The sequence below is a fragment of the Vitis vinifera genome, chromosome 2 (genome assembly GCF_030704535.1).
Source record: "Vitis vinifera cultivar Pinot Noir 40024 chromosome 2, ASM3070453v1".
NCBI classification, from domain to species: domain Eukaryota; kingdom Viridiplantae; phylum Streptophyta; class Magnoliopsida; order Vitales; family Vitaceae; genus Vitis; species Vitis vinifera.
Genome location: NC_081806.1, coordinates 8,048,941 through 8,067,876, shown reverse-complemented (window position 1 = coordinate 8,067,876; position 18,936 = coordinate 8,048,941). Strand labels below are relative to the sequence as shown.

The 18,936-nt window shown below is 29.8% G+C and overlaps 1 protein-coding gene and 1 non-coding gene across 2 annotated transcripts; one reads left to right on the top strand and one right to left on the bottom strand.

Moving 5' to 3' along the window:
* Positions 1-8,240: 8,240 nt before the first annotated feature.
* On the top strand, positions 8,241-8,436 carry LOC132253353 (U2 spliceosomal RNA). The gene has a single exon (XR_009465207.1). It is a non-coding gene; the product is annotated as a U2 spliceosomal RNA (small nuclear RNA).
* An 840-nt stretch (positions 8,437-9,276) lies between these two features.
* LOC104882430 (uncharacterized) lies at positions 9,277-10,406 on the bottom strand. Its single transcript, XM_010665616.3, has 2 exons — positions 9,992-10,406; positions 9,277-9,853 (listed from the first exon to the last, which is right to left on the bottom strand). The coding sequence occupies exons 1-2, from the start codon at positions 10,140-10,142 to the stop codon at positions 9,651-9,653; spliced, it is 354 nt and encodes a 117-aa protein (XP_010663918.1). The 5' UTR covers positions 10,143-10,406; the 3' UTR covers positions 9,277-9,650.
* Positions 10,407-18,936: the final 8,530 nt, after the last annotated feature.

The window sequence follows — 18,936 nt, the reverse complement described above, 5'->3', positions numbered from 1 at the left end:
GTCTTTCCATAGTAAATAAAAATTTTAAAACATTTTGAATGGTTATTTTCTCAAAACTAGAGCCCAAAGAATGCAAGTGAGAGGCTAAGAGGGAAAGGATATGGGTTGGGACGTTGATATGTACCATATGAGTTGGGTTGTGAGGTTGGGCTGGGCAGATTGTTGCTTGATTTTAGGTTGGGCTTTGTTGAAGGGTTTGGTTTCAACTTTGAACTGGTGATTATGGGCCCAATTATGTGCGGGTTCTTCTTTAGGGCTAGGAAACGACCTAGATGAGGCGATCCCATTGCATGTACCCGTATAGGAAATATAATTTAAAGAATATATCAAACCCTATTGAAAAATTTAGCAAATATGCATGAAAATCCAATGTTTTCAAAATTGGACTGATTAGTGAATCAAACATGTTCATTGGTCATGGTTCAATCGTGATGAAAGTATGATGTCACAGATATAAAATGTGAAGACATCAACTAAAAAGATGAAGTTGATGAACTAATTAAAATTTTTAAGGAAACTTAGAGGATTTAAATAAAGGCTTATAATAATTTTTAATAAAAGTTTACTTAACGACTATGTTTGGTTCTCCAAAAGTATGATGAAAAAAAAATAAAAAAGAAAAAATAGAAGAAAGAAATAATAAAAGAAAAAAAAACTTAAATTAATAAATTATTTTTATATCTCATTTCAAATTCACTTATTTTAACCCTTCTATATAAAATTTAAATAATTTTAAAATTCATAAGTTGCTAATTAATTTTAATTATATTTGATTTTTTTTTATATTTTTCATAGGATAAACAAATATAAGAAAATTATTTTTTAATATATTTTTTCTTAGTAGTTTTTGAAAACCGAACATAACCAATATGCTTCGATTTTGGATAACTTCTTTCACTCTTTTGACTTATCTCTTAAAGTCTTAAGAAACATATTAGTATAATTATTTCATTCCATAATTTTTTTAATGTATGTAGCACTAGCAGTTCCTTTATCATTAGTCTTAGGTAATGTTTGTTGTTTGGTTGAATAAAAAAAATCAAAATATTTGATTTTTTATATTCAATTAAAAATAAAATATTAATATTAACCAACATAATTAAACCAAACCTCTTAATAGCAACTTTACTTTAATTATATTGGTTGATATTAATAAATTACTTTTAACTAAATAGGAAAAGTTAAAAAATTAAATATTTTGACTCTTTCTATTCAGTCACAAAAACAAATATCACCTTAGTCTTAAAAGGTGATGCTCTTATTATTAACATTTTTTTACTTTTGAAGGGCAAATGGATTCTATAATGATATTATCATCGATCTTGTATTCTTTAAAATTTTTTAAGTTATTGTTGATATCTTTGAATGTATAACTAAGAAATTCATTTTCCTTAACGCTATGTTTCGTTCCAAAAAAATTGAGGGAAAATGTAAGGGAAAAAAATGGAAAGAAAAAGTGAACAAAGAAAAAAATGAAGAAAAATAAAATAAAAAATTTAAAGTTAATAAATTATATTTATATGTTTCTTAAAACTCATATAACTTAATTATTTTTCTCCATTATGTTGATTCTAAACATTTGTGGAACATTACTTAAATACCATAATCTTTGTTATGCCTTTCTACCTATTTACCATCCAAAAGTTTTATAATTTGATCATCTTGCTCTAAATTAATGTGATGTTTGTTTTTTTTTTTTTTTCAACTTTTTGTTAAAAACAACTTGTTTTCAGATTTCATATAATTTACTTTTTAAATTTTTGTTGATTTGTTACTTTTTATTGATTTATTAATTATTTTAAAAAAATTATTGAATAGAAAAAGTTAAAATATTTGATTTTTTTTTTAATGTTAAAAGTAAATCACTATAATTAAAGTGAACTATTGGACTTTTTTACTTTTTAATACTTAATATTGTTAAACACTATTTAATTTTAAGTTTTATTTTAAAGTATAAAAAAAAACCTAAGACTACCTAAAATTTTGTTCAAAAGTTTTAATTGTGTAATAACAAGGAAAAGCTTTAAGTCACCTTTAATGAAAATTTACATTTTCACTATTTACTATATATTCTCTTCGGGATACATGGATCTTTTAGACATGGATTAGAAAATTTAAAAATATTAGGGATTAGAGAGATTTTATTTATTTGAAGATCCTGAAGATTTTTTTCACGATGATTTATATTTTATATTGTATAATAATTTATAATATATTTATTTGTAAGATATTTGATCATATTAAATTGATTTTTTTTGTAATTTTATTTAATATTATCAAGTAAAAAGATATTTTAGGAAATAATAATCTAACTTAAAGAAAAAGTTATTTTTAAATAGATGAAGATAAAATTAATTTATAGAAGTTGGAGTTCATTTCTTTTTAAATTAGTGAATCAAAACCCACTTTTCCTATAAAGCTATTAGCATATGATTGACCCATAATTTAAAGTGCTAAAGTTTAATATAATTTGTCAATTGTGATATAACCCATTTTGGATTGAGTAAATCGTGTTTGAGCCAAATTTATGTGCATAACATGTTTAAGAAATAAGTAATTTTTGAGTTAACTTACATGACACGATTTTCACTTGAATTGATCCATTTAATAATCTTGTTGATTAACCTAATTATAATTCTAAATTATTTAACTTATATTTGACTCATTTTAAATTAACTTTTGGATATATAAGTCGATTGAATAATAAATATATTTGGTTGAGATTTTAATAATATAAACTTATACACGATTTAATTCAGCTTGATTATTAAACAAGAGAATTTGACAATTAAATGAGTTATATATATTGTTACTTGTTTAATAGTTAAGTCGTATTTTGATTTATATTTTTAACCTGATTATTATTCGTGTTGTGTTTAAGTCGACATATTTAGTAGAATGTTTGAACTTTGACATGACACGAACATGACTTACCAACATAAATTGTCACTCCTCCCCACAAAAGTCATAAAAGGGAAATTAAATTAGACATTTGTTTAGTACAATGAATCAAACCAATCAATTTGATTTGGATCTTAAAATATTGATAAAACCTTTAGGCTATGTTTGGTTCCCGGAAAATTTGAGGGAAAATGCGAGGGAAAGAAAATGCAAAGGAAAAGTAGAAGGAAAGAAAAAGTGAAGGAAAATAAAAAAATAGATTAAAAGTTGATAAATTATTTTTTTTTGTTACTTCAAACTCATTTTATTTATTTTAACTCATCAATATAAATATTAAATAATTTAAAAATACATAAGTTTTTAATTAGTTTTAATTATATTTGATTTTCTTTGATATTTTTCATAGGACAACCAAACATGAGAAAATCATTTTCCTTAGCATTTTTTTTCTTTCCTTTGTACTTTCCGGGAACCAAACATAGCCTTAGGGTTTTTGGGAGTGCTTTCGAAAATGGTTAAAAAAAATAGTTTTTAGGAATAATTTTTTAAAAATGGTTCTATATTGTTTTCTAGAATAAAACTCTATTAGAGAACTTAAAATATTTTCAAGATGTTTTCTATATTCCCAAATATTTTTTAAAAATAAATTTTATATTTAATACTTTATTTTTCATATTTGTTCTATTATTTTTTAAAAAAAAATCTTTAAAAAACAAGTGAAAAACAATTAAAATATTATAAAATATGAGATTTTGTACCACTATGATAACTTGTGGATGATCATCCATAAAATATCTTTTGTAACTCCCTATAAAAGGGAGAGACCCCTAATGAAATTCAATACAGTTTTCTCATGCATTATATATATATCGCTTTCTTCTTCTTTCACTTTATTTTACAACACGTTATTAGCACGAATAGTCTCTACAAAAGAAATAGAAAGATTTTTCTCTATTTAGAGAAATAGAAAGATGTTTACCTCTTCAGAGAAATAGAAAGATCTTTTATCTTCTTTCTCACAAAAAGGTATGTGATAAACTTATATCATGATTTTCTATTTTATCACCCTTTGACTCTCTATTTTCATTTATTTTATTTGAATACATAAATATGTACAATCCCTATAACCAGAAGTTATGAGATAAATTATAAATTATATGGTAAATTCATAACCAGAAGTTATAAAAAATATGTACAATCCCTATAACTAGAAGTTATGAGATAAATTATAAATTATAGGGTAAATTCATAACAAGAAATTATGAAAAATATATACAATCCCTATAACCAGAAGTCATAGGATAAATTATAAATTATAAGGTGAATTCATAATCAAAAGTTATGAAAAATATGCACAATCTCAATAACAAGAAGTTATATGATAAATTATAAATTATAAGGTGAATTCATAACCAGAAGTTATGAAAAATATGTGCAATCCATATAACCAAAAGTTATGGAAAAAATTATATAGTTACAAATGCATGACCAGAAGTTATGTGTATGATCCATAATTATTTATTTTTAATTATACGGTATAACTGGAAAAGTTATACCAAACAATATTATATAGCTAAAAGCTATAAAATAAATAAATAAATAAATGTTCATAGCTTGAAGTTATGTACAAATCTACATAATGAAAATTCATAACTTGAAACTATGCATAAATTTACATAAAATAATTCATAACCTGAAGTTATGTATTAATTTGCACATTTTTGTTTTGATAAAATAATCATAGCTTGAAGCTATGAATATATATATATATATAATTGATAAATTCTAGGTTATTATATTTTTCTCCCGTGTATAATATATATTATAATTTATGCCATAACTTTTGGTTATATGGATTGTACATATTTTTCATAACTTCTAGTTATGAATTTACCTTATAATTTATAATTTATCCCATAACTTCTAGTTATAGGGGTTGTACAAATTTTTCATAACTTTTGGTTATGAATTTACCCTATAATTTATAATTTATCCCATAACTTCTAGTTATAGGGGTTGTACATATTTTTCATAACTTCTGGTTATGAATTTATCATATAATTTATAATTCATCTCATAACTTCTGATTATATGGATTGTACATATTTATGTATTCAAATAAAATAAGTGGAAATAGAGAGTCAAAGGATGATAAAGTAGAAAATCATAATATAAGTTTTTCACATACCTTTTTGTGAGAAAGAAGGGAGAAGATCTTTCTATTTCTTTGAAAGAAAGAACGTCTTTCTATTTCTCTGAATAAAGAAAAATATTTCTCTTTATTTTGTAGAGATTATTCATGTTGATAACATATTATAAAACAAAGTGAGAAAAGAAAGAAAACAAGAAAGAGAGATAATAGAATGTACAGAAAATTCTATTGAATTTCATTAGAGGTTTTTTCTTTTTATAAGGAGTTACAAAAGATATTTATGGATGATTATCCATAAGTTACCATAATGATACAAAATCTCCTATTTTATTTTATTTTTTTATAAAAGTAATATTGTTTTATATTCCAAAAAAATATACAGATTAAAAAAAATGAAAAAAAGTTTATGCTTTGATCTTATACCAATGTTAGTTTCATTTCCCAAATTGGTCCTCGACTGTAATTTATCCTTTTTTTTTTTTCATGTGGGAATAAAAATCATATTTTTTGACTTGAAATGTAACGAATATGATGCTTCTTTTATGACTTTGGTATGCAACATCGTGCCAAAAAAACGTTACATGCTGAAATGCATATATCTATATGTTTTCTTTATGGACTTTTCACAAGAGTACGGTGATTTAAAAAAATTATTCTTAAATTATCGTAAGATAAAAAGTTATTTCAAATGTATGGTGGTTTTTGCCAGGTAGGAGAGAGGATCTGCGGATAAAATTTTTTTAAAGCAAAATTGTCTTTTGAAAAGACAATTTTATAAAAATAAAAAATGGAAATAAAAAAAATCAAAAGGGAAATTGTCTCTTCAAGAGACGATTTCCCATTAAAAAAAATTAATATTACAAAAAATAAATTAAAAAAATAAAAAATTGAAAATCCAAACTAATTTAAAAAAAAAAAATTAAAAAAAATGAAAAAAAGTTTATGCTTTGATCTTATACCAATGTTAGTTTCATTTCCCAAATTGGTCCTCGACTGTAATTTATCCTTTTTTTTTTTTCATGTGGGAATAAAAATCATATTTTTTGACTTGAAATGTAACGAATATGATGCTTCTTTTATGACTTTGGTATGCAACATCGTGCCAAAAAAACGTTACATGCTGAAATGCATATATCTATATGTTTTCTTTATGGACTTTTCACAAGAGTACGGTGATTTAAAAAAATTATTCTTAAATTATCGTAAGATAAAAAGTTATTTCAAATGTATGGTAGTTTTTGCCAGGTAGGAGAGAGGATCTGCGGATAAAATTTTTTTAAAGCAAAATTGTCTTTTGAAAAGACAATTTTATAAAAATAAAAAATGGAAATAAAAAAAAATCAAAAGGGAAATTGTCTCTTCAAGAGACGATTTCCCATTAAAAAAAATTAATATTACAAAAAATAAATTAAAAAAATAAAAAATTGAAAATCCAAACTAATTTAAAAAAAAAAAAATTCAAAGGGAGTCTCTTGAAAAGACGATTTTCCCATTTAAAAAAAAAAACAAAAAATTCAAAAAGGAAATCATCTCATCAAAAGACGATTTCCCATTTTAAAAAAAAAATTAATATTACAAAAAATTGGAAATCCAAACTAATTTTTAAAAAAAAAATTCAAAGGAAAAAAAACTCAAAAAGGAAATCGTCTCTTCATTAAAAAAAAATAATATTAAAAAAATAAATTTTTTAAAAAAAATCCCAAATTAAAAGAAAAAATTAATATTACAAAAAATGGAAATCCAAACTAAATTAAAAAAATATATATTCAAAGGTAAATTTCCCATAAAAAAAAAGGGAAATCGTCTCTTCAAGAGACGATTTCCCATTTAAAAAAAAAGTAATATTGTAAAAAAAAAAAAACACCGAAGTGGGAAATCGTCTCTTAAAGAGACGATTTCCACACACACAAAAAAAAAATTCTCACTTTAAAATTAAAAACAAAAAACATCTAAGTGGGAAATCGTCTCTTAAAGAGACTATTTCCTCACAAAAATAAAAAGAAATTCTCACTTAAATTTTTTTTTTTTAAAAAAAAAAAACCATGTGGGAAATCGTCTCTTTCACCCTCCCCAACAAAAGCTAAAAGTGAGAAATTCTCACTTAAAAAAAAAAAAAAACAAACAATAAACAAAACCTTTAAATTTTTTTTTTCAATTCTTTATTCTATTTATACAATAATTCGATTATTATAAATATATATTATAAAATTAATTAATTTTATTTACTAAATTTAATTTATAAATAATATACTAATTTTAATATAAGATAAATAATATTTATATATTGTTTTTTTCTTTCACTTTGGAATTAAAAAAAAAAACTATTATCAATTTTATGTGAAAATTGAGTTTAAAAATTGTTATTAATTTATTAAATAAAAAATAAAAAACCAAAAACGTCAAAACGATTTAAAAAAAAAAAAACTTTAAAAATCCATTTTTCTATTCCATATTATACTTATACAATAATACAATTATTAAAAATATATATTATAAAATTAATTAATTTAATTTAATTTAATTTAATATAAGATAAATATTATTAAATTTTAAAGTTTTTTTTTTTTTTTGAAAATCGACGTTTTTTAAAAAAAAAAATTTTAAAGTGATTTTTTGGTGTGGAAATCGTCTCTTAAACTTAGTTTTTTTTTTTTAAAAGTGAGAATTAATATTTTTTTTTTTGTGTCCCACTTAGGTGTTTTTTTTTTTAATTTTAAAATGAGAATTTCTCAGTGACTTTTGTGGGAAATCGTCTCTTTAAGAGACGATTTTCCACATGGATTTTTTTTTAAAAAAATTTTAAAGTGAGAATTTATTTATTTTTGTGTGGAAATCATCTCTTTAAGAGACGATTTTTCACTTTTTTTTTTTTTTTTTTTTGGTCGTCTGTTGAAGAGACGATTTCTCACTTACAAATTTCTTTTCTCTTCTCGCTATACAAAACTACGTAGATTTGGAATTATTTTTTTTACCACGATAATTTAGGCATTATTTTTAAAAACTGTTATACTCTTATCAAAAATCCTTTTCTTTATCGAATAAATGGAACTTTACATGTTCAATGTGGCTTCCATTCTGTTCAACTCCATATTACACATGTCGGAACTGACAATCCCACATCGCTAGTTTATGAGATGATGTTGCAAACCACATGATATAAAATGAAGATGAAGAGACGATGAAAAGCATACCTTTCTCGGCCTTTTGGCTAAGATCAAGTGTAGTATCTGTTCTTATCAGTTTAATATCTGATACGTGGGACATCGTCCCACATGATATTAAATTTATTTTTTTAGGGGAAGGGCCCATCACAATAGCTTGCTATTGGGGTCCTTGAGCGTCGCCCTTGCGTTGCACTACTGCTTGGGCCCGGCGCACCCCTCAACTTCTAGTTCTAAGTTTGGTTTTCTGAGACTAACGGTACTGTAAGTGAATGGTGCAAGAGAAGACCATAGAAGGATGGTCGAATTTGGGAATTGGGTTTCTAGATTGTAGTGGATGCCGTATTTGAGGTTTGTTCTGTTATATTATGGAATTAGTTTTTACCAGTTTTCATGAAGTTATTGGAAATGGCAAAGCCCGTCTAGTCTGTGGGTTGTGAGGGGAAAGGTTTGTGGGGTTTGGTGGCAGAGGAATGTAGATTGAATGGTGAGATCAAGGCATGAGTAAGATTGAGATTTTTGGAGTGTTTGGCTCAGTAGTTAGTTGGAACCTCTGAGATGGGACTCGAGAGTGTGGGGAATGGGGAGGAAGATTGTGGTGGGAATTTTTGGTGGGGCTGAAGAAGTAACCTGGAGAATTGCTGTTGGGTGGAATGGGCCGAAAGGAGAGATGATGGAATCGTTCAATTGAAATCCAAGGAGAATGACAGCCACATTAAAGTGCAGAAAAATGTTCGATGAAGATGATGATGTGTCCATGCTGGACGGCAGTGTTTCCAGTAGAAGTATTCATCCTCCAAATGAATACCTTTTGACAGCAATGCTGAACTGGGTGTGAGATATTGTGAACACATATCTTCTAATTTTTTTTTATTTTGACAATTAAAAAATAGAAAAAAACAGATTATAGAATATTTTTGAGTTGTTTTCACTTCTTTTTTAAGAATTATTTAAAAAATAATTATATAAATATAAAAAATTAATTTAAAATAAACCAATACATATAAAAGTTAGTTTAAAAAAATATTTAAACACATAAAAATAAATTAATAACATTTCAAGTTCTGAAAGAAACTTTTATCCCACAAGATTGGAAGTAGTCTCTCTAGATCTTCATATAGATTGACATCTGATTGTGGTTACATCTAGCAGTTCTTTGAAGTTTGAACCATATGTATAAAAATAACAAACAGGAAGAACAATGGGAAAATTTGAGCGTGGACAGCTACCTAAACACACATTAGCCAGGGAATGCCCAAGTAAAATTTATTTATTTATTTATTCTACAGTGACTGAATATGAATACTGGGAATTGACTCTTCTGTTGCTAAAAATTGCTGCAACATAAGACATGGTGATTGGGTAAATGCTACCCAGAATAGGTTAAGACATGGTGAGAGGCCTGGGGCTATGAAGATTTTCTTGCATTGTATGGACTAGGAAATTGGGGAGTCCGTAGAACCGATTGATCGAGTAAATCCCACCCAAAATAGCAGCCTAGAGGTGGTACATGGCGCAGAATGCAGTGGCGCCGAGAATCTGAACTGCAGAAACTTGGAAATGAAGAAATGGAGAGATTTGATCGTGAAGGTGATGAAGCCATTGCGGATGTTTCTTGCCATGTTCCCATGTAGTTGTACTGCAAATTTGCGTTCAGAGAGTGTATCAGTACAAGCCACTAATATTATATGACAAAAAATGTGGGTTATGGCAGTAATTAACATTATTTAGAATGAAGACAAAGTTGATAGCAACCAAGCTCCCTGCTGACACTTACTGAATGTGTCTCTCATTTCTCCCTCCAAAGCTCCTGAAAACCCACACAAGCATAAGCCTACAATCACACCCACAAACAGCACTAGAAAAGCATAGAAGCACATAGCCTTGAGCTCCATCCTGAATGGCTTCTGGCATTCTTTTTGTTCCATCTTTTCCTTCTCTCTCTGGCTTTCCAAACAGGTATGATGAAAAGCCCCTACACACTCCTATTTGTAGGTCCTGAGAATTAGATATCAAACTCCCAGTCAACTCCACGAGTCTTGCTCCACACCCCTATCCAGCTGCGTCTTTGAATTCTCTCAAAATTTTCCCTTACCAGGACCTGTTCCACACCGTATTAGCGGTATGGTCTTGTGGGTATTGGAAATTATGTGATGGTTCATACCTGAGTAATAAACCAAACATGCCCCCACATGAAGTAGGTCTGAGATCCTACGGTTGAGATTGTTGGCATTTATTGAGGAGATGGAGAATGAAATTGGTCGAAGTCTCTACAGTGTTGACGTGTGGAAGAAGGCGGATCAATAATAATCAACCAGCCTTGGAGAACAATTCAACAGGCTTTATAAACGATGGAAAGGGTAGAATTATTAAGCCTTGCTCGTCAATTAAACTTAATTTAATCCCATATTTCATCTATTACCATTATTTTAATGCTTTCATGTTCCTAATATATGGGATTTTGAAAAAAATATATGTATACAAAATTTTTTAAAAATATTTATTAAAACATAAAACTTCTAAAATTATTTTTAAAATTACGATATTTTTAAAACTTCAATTGAAATTTGTAATTATTTTTTGAACTCGTAGATTTGAAAACATTTTTTACAATTGGTGTATTTTTTTCTTTCAAAAATCCCCTATTATACCTTGCCTAATTGTTATTGTGAGTCTTTTCTGGCAAAGGTTGATTTGGTCTCCCACGTTAAATAGAATCTTTAAAAGTTAAATGGATGCATTTATAAAGGGAGTCTACATTGGAGTTATTTTGTGGATTTTAATAATAAGATAAGATAAGATATTTTATAATAGATGAAATTACTTTTTGAATGAATAAAAGTATATTTTATAATAAACCAAATTAATTTTTGAATTAATGATTTTTTTATTACAACCTTACAAAACTTTGAGATTTGATGATTTTTCATACTCATCAATTGAATATTGAAAAATCTTAGAAATTTAAGATTCATTTACTCAGATTCAAAATGACATCATAAATTGAAATACTTGTGTGAAACCAAGGTTTGGTTAAAAATCAATAAGAAGAAGAAAACCTTAAAGAGAAGTATTTTTCAACACCTAAGTTTCATAAGATCTCTTTATAAGGTTGTTGGTTCACTAAGTTTTTCATGCATTACATTCTTTATTTATGTACCAAAATTATCTAAGAGTTATTTTATTTTAAATTATTTAAAATTAGATAATTTTATGTTTTCAACTAAAACCTTGTTTCAAATACTTTTGAAACTTGTTTAAAAAGTTTTAAGTTGAGAAAAATGGTTGTTGAGTAAAAAATGATTCAACCGATTGAATTGGATAAGGAACCAATCGACCTGCACAGCTTAATCGGTCGAGGGGTGCAAAAACATTTTCTCTCTTCTAAAACATTTGTTCAACCGGTCAAGGGGCAGTCGATATCCAGCAGTCGAGATCCAACGGTCACCTATCACGTATTAAATGCTAATAGCTAGTGAACTGGTCGAACTAGAACTTGACCGAACGAACCCTCAGTGGCTAGTTTGGTTTTTTTCCTCTATAAAAGTTACAATCTTCATTGTTTTGAGAGCGTAACCTTCCTAAATCTTTCTTGAATATATTTGAGTCTTAGGAGAGTGTTTTTTAATGCACCTTATTTTAAAACTTACATATCATTAGTGCACCATTCAATCCTAGTTTTTCTTGTACATTTGAATATAAAGTTTTGTACTAAGATTTTGTGAGAATATTTCTTATCATTATTTGTAAATATTTGAAAGGAAAAATCTAAGTGTGATGTATCACTTAAGGATTCTCAAGTGTAGGGTATCACTTGAGGAGTTGTTCAAAAGTGAGATATCTCAAGGTTGTAAAGGGTGCTTGGAACCAAAAGTCCAAGAGGGTTGATTGGAACTACAATCCAATTATATTGCTTGAAGGTTTGAGTTAGAAACTTTGAATTAGTGAAACCTCAAGTTTGGGATTAAAGTTAGAGAAGAGTGGACGTAGGCCGGGTTGTGCCGAACCACTATAAAAATCTCGTATTTGCATTCTCTCTTTCCTACTCTTTTACATATCATTAGTGCAATTGTTTTCAAATTATTTTATTATATGTTTGCATATAATTATCTCTTCCATTCACACAATTTAAATTTGCAAAAAGAAATCATCACCCTATTCACTCTTCTAGGGTGATCACCTTATGTTGGATTAGTCAATTTTTCTAATAACTTGTAATGAAAAATTGTTTTACCTAATTTTACTTAAAGTGCGATAGACATGATTATAAATTTTATTGTGAAAAAACACAACAAAAAAATAATAATAGCGAGAAAAGAATAAGAAAATGAAAGTAAAAATACACAAAATACACCATGATTTACTGACATAAAGTTTCAATTACACAAAAAAAAAAAGTCTCACTTTTTCATCAAAACCTCTTTCTATATTTTTTTTCCCTAATTATAATAAGAACATTCTAAAGTTTCAATTACACAAAAAAAAAAGTCACTTTTTTTTTTTATCAAAACCTCTTTCTATATTTTTTTTCCTAATTATATAGGAACATTCTATATGAAAAATTAATTGTAGAATCTTCACAAATGTCTATTCCTAAAAGAAAATTTCATAACAGGATGTTTCCTTTATAATAATAGGAAATTCCCCCACAAGAATATTTTCTACCAAACTATAACTTTCCAATTTACTCAAAAATATAATTTAAGATATTTTTCAACAATTTTCAATAAAACATTTTCATTTTTTTTTGTTATATTTGATTCTTGAAAAGTATTGGAAAATGATTTTCTCCGGGTTGTATTATTAAAAATATCAAAATATTTTTAAATTATTTAGTGCTTATATTAAAAAAATTAAAATAAGTAAAATGAGTTTGAAATTACATATAAAAATAATTTATAAACTTTGAATCTATTTTTTATTTATTTTTATCATTTTTTCTTTCCTTTATATTGTTCCTCACATTTTTCGAGAACCACATTGCCTTGATATTTGTAAACTCTTCTATATTGCAATATGATCAAGATTTAAATTTGTGAATAAAACATTATTATTACAAGGGAAAATGGAGAGAAAAAATAATAGATTCTCATTTCATTGACTGAATAAAATGAGCTGTACAAAGAGCCCCAAAACAGAGTAGCCAAAATGCCTTTTATAATAGAAGTCACGCATAAGGAGCTGTAGAACTCTACAGAGAAAAAACAACCTAATCAACTATTGATTATAACAAAAAAAATAAAATTAAAATAAAAAACTAAAACTAATATGCTAAAATTCCCCCTCAAGATGGAGAATATAGATCATGAATTCCCATCTTGCCCAAGAGACAATGAAATTGATTGGGATGGAGAACCTTAGTAAGAATGTCAGCAAGTTAGTTTTGGGAGGTAACATGTAGAGTCTTGAGAATCCCAGCTTGAATCTTCTCTCAAATGATATGACAATCAATCTCAATATGTTTGGTGTGCTCATGGTAGACTGGGTTTGCTGCAATGTGGAGAGCAGCTTGGTTGTCACAGTAAAGAATAGTTGGCCCATGATGGGCTATCTTCAAGTTGTGAAGAAGAGACAAGAGCCACAGAATCTCACAAGTAGTGTTGGCCATGGATCGGTACTCGGTTTCAGTAGATGAGCGACAGACAATCAGTTGTTTCTTGGACTTCCAAGAGATGAGGGAGGTCCCAAGAAACACACAAAAACCAGAAATAGAACGATGAGTGTCAGGACAAAAGGCCCAATCAGAATCTGCGAAGGCTTTGAGTTGCACTTTGAAATTTGATGAAAAGAAAAGTCCTTAGCCTGGGGTTCGCTTGATGTATTGTAAAATGCGAAAAACAACCTGAAGATGTGGCTTGCGAGAGGCTGCTAAGAATTGGCTAAGATGATTTACAGAATAGCTCAGGTCAGGACGAGTAATAGTAAGATATAGCAACTTACCAATGAGTCGCCTATAGTTGGTAGGATCTTCAATCAAGTCACCATCATCTTGAGATAGTTTCAAATTAGGATCCATGGGAATGGTGGTAGGTTTGCAACTCAAATGTCCAATGTCTAAGAGTAATTCCAACGCATACTTGCGTTGACAAATAGAGATACCAGCAGTAGATCGAGCCACTTCCAAGCCTAGAAAATATCTGAGTTGCCCCAAGTCCTTCATCTTAAACTTGCAGTTGAGGGCATGCTTTAAAGTATCCACAACAAGTTGATCATTACTAGCAATAATGATGTCATCAACATAGATCAAAAGAGCTAAGAAAGAAGTATCTTGATGTTTTTTGGACAAGGTGTGATCACTGGTTGATTGAACAAAACCTTCTAATAAGAGAGCATTGGAGAACTTGTGGAACCATTGACGGGAGGCTTGTTTCAAGCCATAGATAGACTTATGCAGCCTGCACATAGCATTAGGAGGCAAATGTTTTCCCTCACGACAAGTGTATCCAGGGGGAAGACTCATGTAAACTTTCTCCATAAGGCCACCATGAAGGAATACATTAGTGACATCAAGTTGAGTGAGAGACCAACCATGAATTGCAGCTAAAGAAAGCAACATTTTAACAGTAACTAGCTTGGTAATAGGAAAGAAGGTATCAAGATAATCAATACCTTCTTGTTGTGTAAATTCCTTAGCCACAAAGCGTGCTTTGTACCTATCCACAATGCCATCAACTCGAAACTTGACTTTGTATGCCCATTTACAACCAACTATTTGTTTGCCAATGAGAAAAGAGCAAATGGACCAAGTGTCATTGTTTTTCAATGCCTGCAATTCAATATTCATAGCATCGCACCACACTTGAGACTCAATGGCCTGAGAGAATGATGTTAGTTCAGTTTGAGAACTAATGATGAGAACAAATTCACGGTATGGCCTGGAAAGCTTGTGGTAACTCAAGCAAAAGGAAATAGGATATAGAGAAGGCTTAGAAGAAACGTGTTCAGTGAGGTAATAGTGATAATCAAACAAGTAAGTTGGTTTTGTGGTGACACGACATGGACGTAAGGCTGTTTGAATTGGGGCTGGTGAGGAAATGCACTCTGGACTATGGGAAGAAAACATGTTGGGCTGATTGCAATAAGACTCAAAGATGGACTGAATTGGCTTAGGAAGGACACTATCATTAAACAAATCAACAACATCGTTGCTCACAGTAGAATGAGCAAACGGAAATAGTGATTAATGAAAAATGACATTTATTGTTTTCTAAGTCAAGTAACTTGTAACCCTTATAACCAAAAGGATAGCCAAGAAAAACAGAAGCTCGGGCACGAGGGGCAAACTTTGTACGTTGGTTAGAAAGTGTGGAAGCATAACATAGACACCCAAAAATGTGAAGATGGTTGTAGGTGGGTTTGTTGTTATTCAACGGCTCAAATGAGGTTTTATTGGATAGTAATGGAGAGAGTGTACGATTGATTAAATAAACAGCTATCAAAACATAATCACCCCAATAACAAAAAGGAACACAAGATTGAAACAATAAGGCTTGTGCCACATTAAGTATGTGTTGATGTTTACGCTCTACAACTGAGTTTTGTTTAGGTGTAGCAACACAAGAATTATAAGGAATAACACCCTTGGTACGAAAAAATCATGGAAAGCTAATTCAAGGGCATTATTGGAACGAACAGATTTAATTGCAGTGTTATATTGAGTAGAAATCAAATTGAAAAATTCAGGAAAGACAGTGAGAACATCAGCTTTAGCATAAAGAAGATATACCCAAGTAGCACGTGTGCAGTCATCAACAATAGTGAGAAAATATCTGTGTCCGGTTGGTGTACTAATATTAAATGGTCCCCAAATGTCAATGTGAACTAGATCAAAAGGATTAGTTGACATATTGTTATGTGAAACAAAAGGTAAACGTTTTTGCTTGGCCATATGACAAATTTTACAGTGAAAAAACAATGGGATAAAGAATTGGGAATGTGTAATTCATTGTGAAGAATTTGAATTTTTACATGAGATGGATGCCCAAGGCGAAAATGCTAAATATCACTTTTCGACATTACAAAATTTGTAAAAATAGAATTACAAAATTCATTCCCTAATTCTAGAAAATAAAGGTTCTTTCGTCTTCTACCTTTCCCAATCGTCAAGCTCCGAGTGAGGTCCTGAATGACACATGAATTTGAAAGGAAATTAACACGACAATTATGGCTAAGAGTAAGAGCACTAATGCTGAGAAGATTGAAAGTGAACATGGGGACAAAGAAGACATTATCCAAGTTCAAAGTATCAAACAACCTCACAGAACCTACACGATTGATTGCAACAACATGACCATTAGGAAGAGTGACTGTGGTATTATGAACCAATCTGGAATGAGAAAACAAAGAAATATTGCAATAGACATGGTGGGTGGCCTTTATGTCAATCACCTAAACATCGAAATGAACAAAATGATGAGAAAAAAACTAAGTAGAACAATTGTTACCATAGATTTGAGAAATTGAAGGTCCTGATGTCAATGAAGACTCAAGTGGGTCAATAGTTTGCTATTGAAGGTGCGTGCTAAGGTAGGCAATGAGTTGTTGAACTTGATCCGATGAGAGAGAGAGACTGGTGGTGGGGAAGATCCCACTGTAGCACAGCAACAAAAGGGAAATAATGAATGCCCTTCAATAGTTCAGTAAAGGAGCTTGGTGAAGTAGATTGGGATTGAAGGAGGCTCGTCTAGGCCATTTGTGTTTAGGTTTTCCCTTTGGGCTTATAACATGGTGGAAACCCATGTAATTTATAACACCTATCTACTGTATGCCTTGTGAGCCCACAATGGGTGCAAATTGGGCATTCACGTCTGGGCTTGTTATGAGATGATGCAGTAGCTACAGAAGGAGCTGGAGAAGAGGCATTGAACGCCATGGAATTCAATGGAGCGAAGAGCCTAGATCCAATAGACCGTTGGCGTTCTTCTTGAACAACAAGATTGAATACTTTCGCCATAGGAGAGAGCGGATCAGACATTAGAATTTGGCCTCTTGTGCTAGCATAAGATTCGTTCAAACCCATTAAAAATTGCATCACATACTTCTGTTGTTGATAATCCATCCAAGCTTTCATACCTCCATAGTGGCAGATGAGAACTGGTTGATAGTTTTTGAGTTCATCCTAGAGAATCTTCAATCGAGTATAATAGGTGTTAACATCAAGCGAGCCTTGTGAGAGATCATGTAGTTGTTGCTTGATTTGGAAAATTCGTGGAGCTTGCTCTGATGGAAGCATTCATGCAGATCTGCCCAAACAACATGCGCACTCTCAAGATAGAGAAGACTATCAACTATCTCTTTTGAGACAACGTTGAGGAGCCAAGATGTGACCATGTTGTTGCATCGGGACCGGATTCTGACTGTAGGGTCATCGGTCATGGGCTATAAAAGAGTGCCATCCACGAATCCGAGCTTATTCTTTGCGTTGAGAGCCATCAGCATGGCCCGACTCCATGTATTATAGTTTGAACCAGTGAAGAGATGTGAAAAATGGGTTATTAGTGTTCTCCATGAGAGATTGATCTGATTGTGTTGTTGTGCTACTAGAAATAGGGGATGTGAGGGGCTGAAATCTATTATCACTTTTATGCTGACCACCACGAGCCATTTCAGTGAGCGACATAGGTAAGAAGCTCTGATACCATATTACAAGGGAAAATGGAGAGAAAAATTGATAGATTCTCCTTTCATTGATTGAATAAAATGAGTTGTACAGAGAGCCCCAAAACAAAGTAGCCAAAATGCCTTTTATAATAGAAGTCACGCATAAGGAGTTGTAGAGCTCTGCAGAGAAAAAACAACCTAACCAACTATTGGTTATGACCAAAAAAAAAAAAGCTAAAACTAATATGATCAAGATTTAAATTTGTGAATAAAACATTATTAACTTTATAAAGTTACATATGAGATATCATTTTGTAAAGAATTTACTTACAAGGTAGCCATTGTTTTGGTTATCAACATCAACATCATTTTGTAGGTCTCTCAAATCTTGGTTGCCATTATCGTCTATTCTTATTGAACTACAATTGGCTTTTAGATAAAATGATCAAAACCCGATTCAAGAAATGATATATGATGACGAATTGCACTAAGCTTTAAGCTCTATTGCTCGATTATTTTCTTTTTCATATTTATGTTGTCATTGTTGTTGGAGACCCTTTTGCTTTGTTTAAGATATTAACTGCCAAGAATTATTTTTTCTTAATTATTTGGAGTTGAGATATGGATGTTAATTTTGGGAATTTAACAATATTGCTTCTGTTTTGTGTGAAAGGTTATTCAATAGAGTCCACTGTAAACTCCTTTGAGTACTTGCTAGTTGAATGAGTGATCATCATCATCATCACTTCAATAATTTTATTGAGGGGGCATCTTTACTATTTCTTTACCATATAAACAAAGAAAGAAAACAACTAAGAGTGGGAATGGATTCTTTGTTGTTTTGCAATCATTGAAAATTTCCCAGAATAGCTCATGCTGATTGCTTGGGCTATGAGATTTCTCTGGAAATTGGATTACTAAATTGGTGAGTCCAAAAAAATGATTGATCGGGTAAAGCCTACCCAAAATTGCAACTTAGACACTGTAGAAGATGCAGAGTGTAGAGGCCTTGAGAATCTGAACTGCATACACTTGGAAATGAAAAAACTGAGAGATTTCACCACTGAAGTAATAAAACCATAGCGAATGCTTTTTCCGATATTTCTAGGTAGTTGTTCTTGT

Bases quoted from the DNA above. Each gene is read 5' to 3' on its own strand.
- LOC104882430 (XM_010665616.3), bottom strand. From the start codon at position 10,142: ATGGAACAAAAAGAATGCCAGAAGCCATTCAGGATGGAGCTCAAGGCT. The intron at 9,854-9,991 runs GTAAGTGTCAGC...GCAAATTTGCAG, and splicing joins AGAAATGAGAGACACATTCA to TACAACTACATGGGAACATG.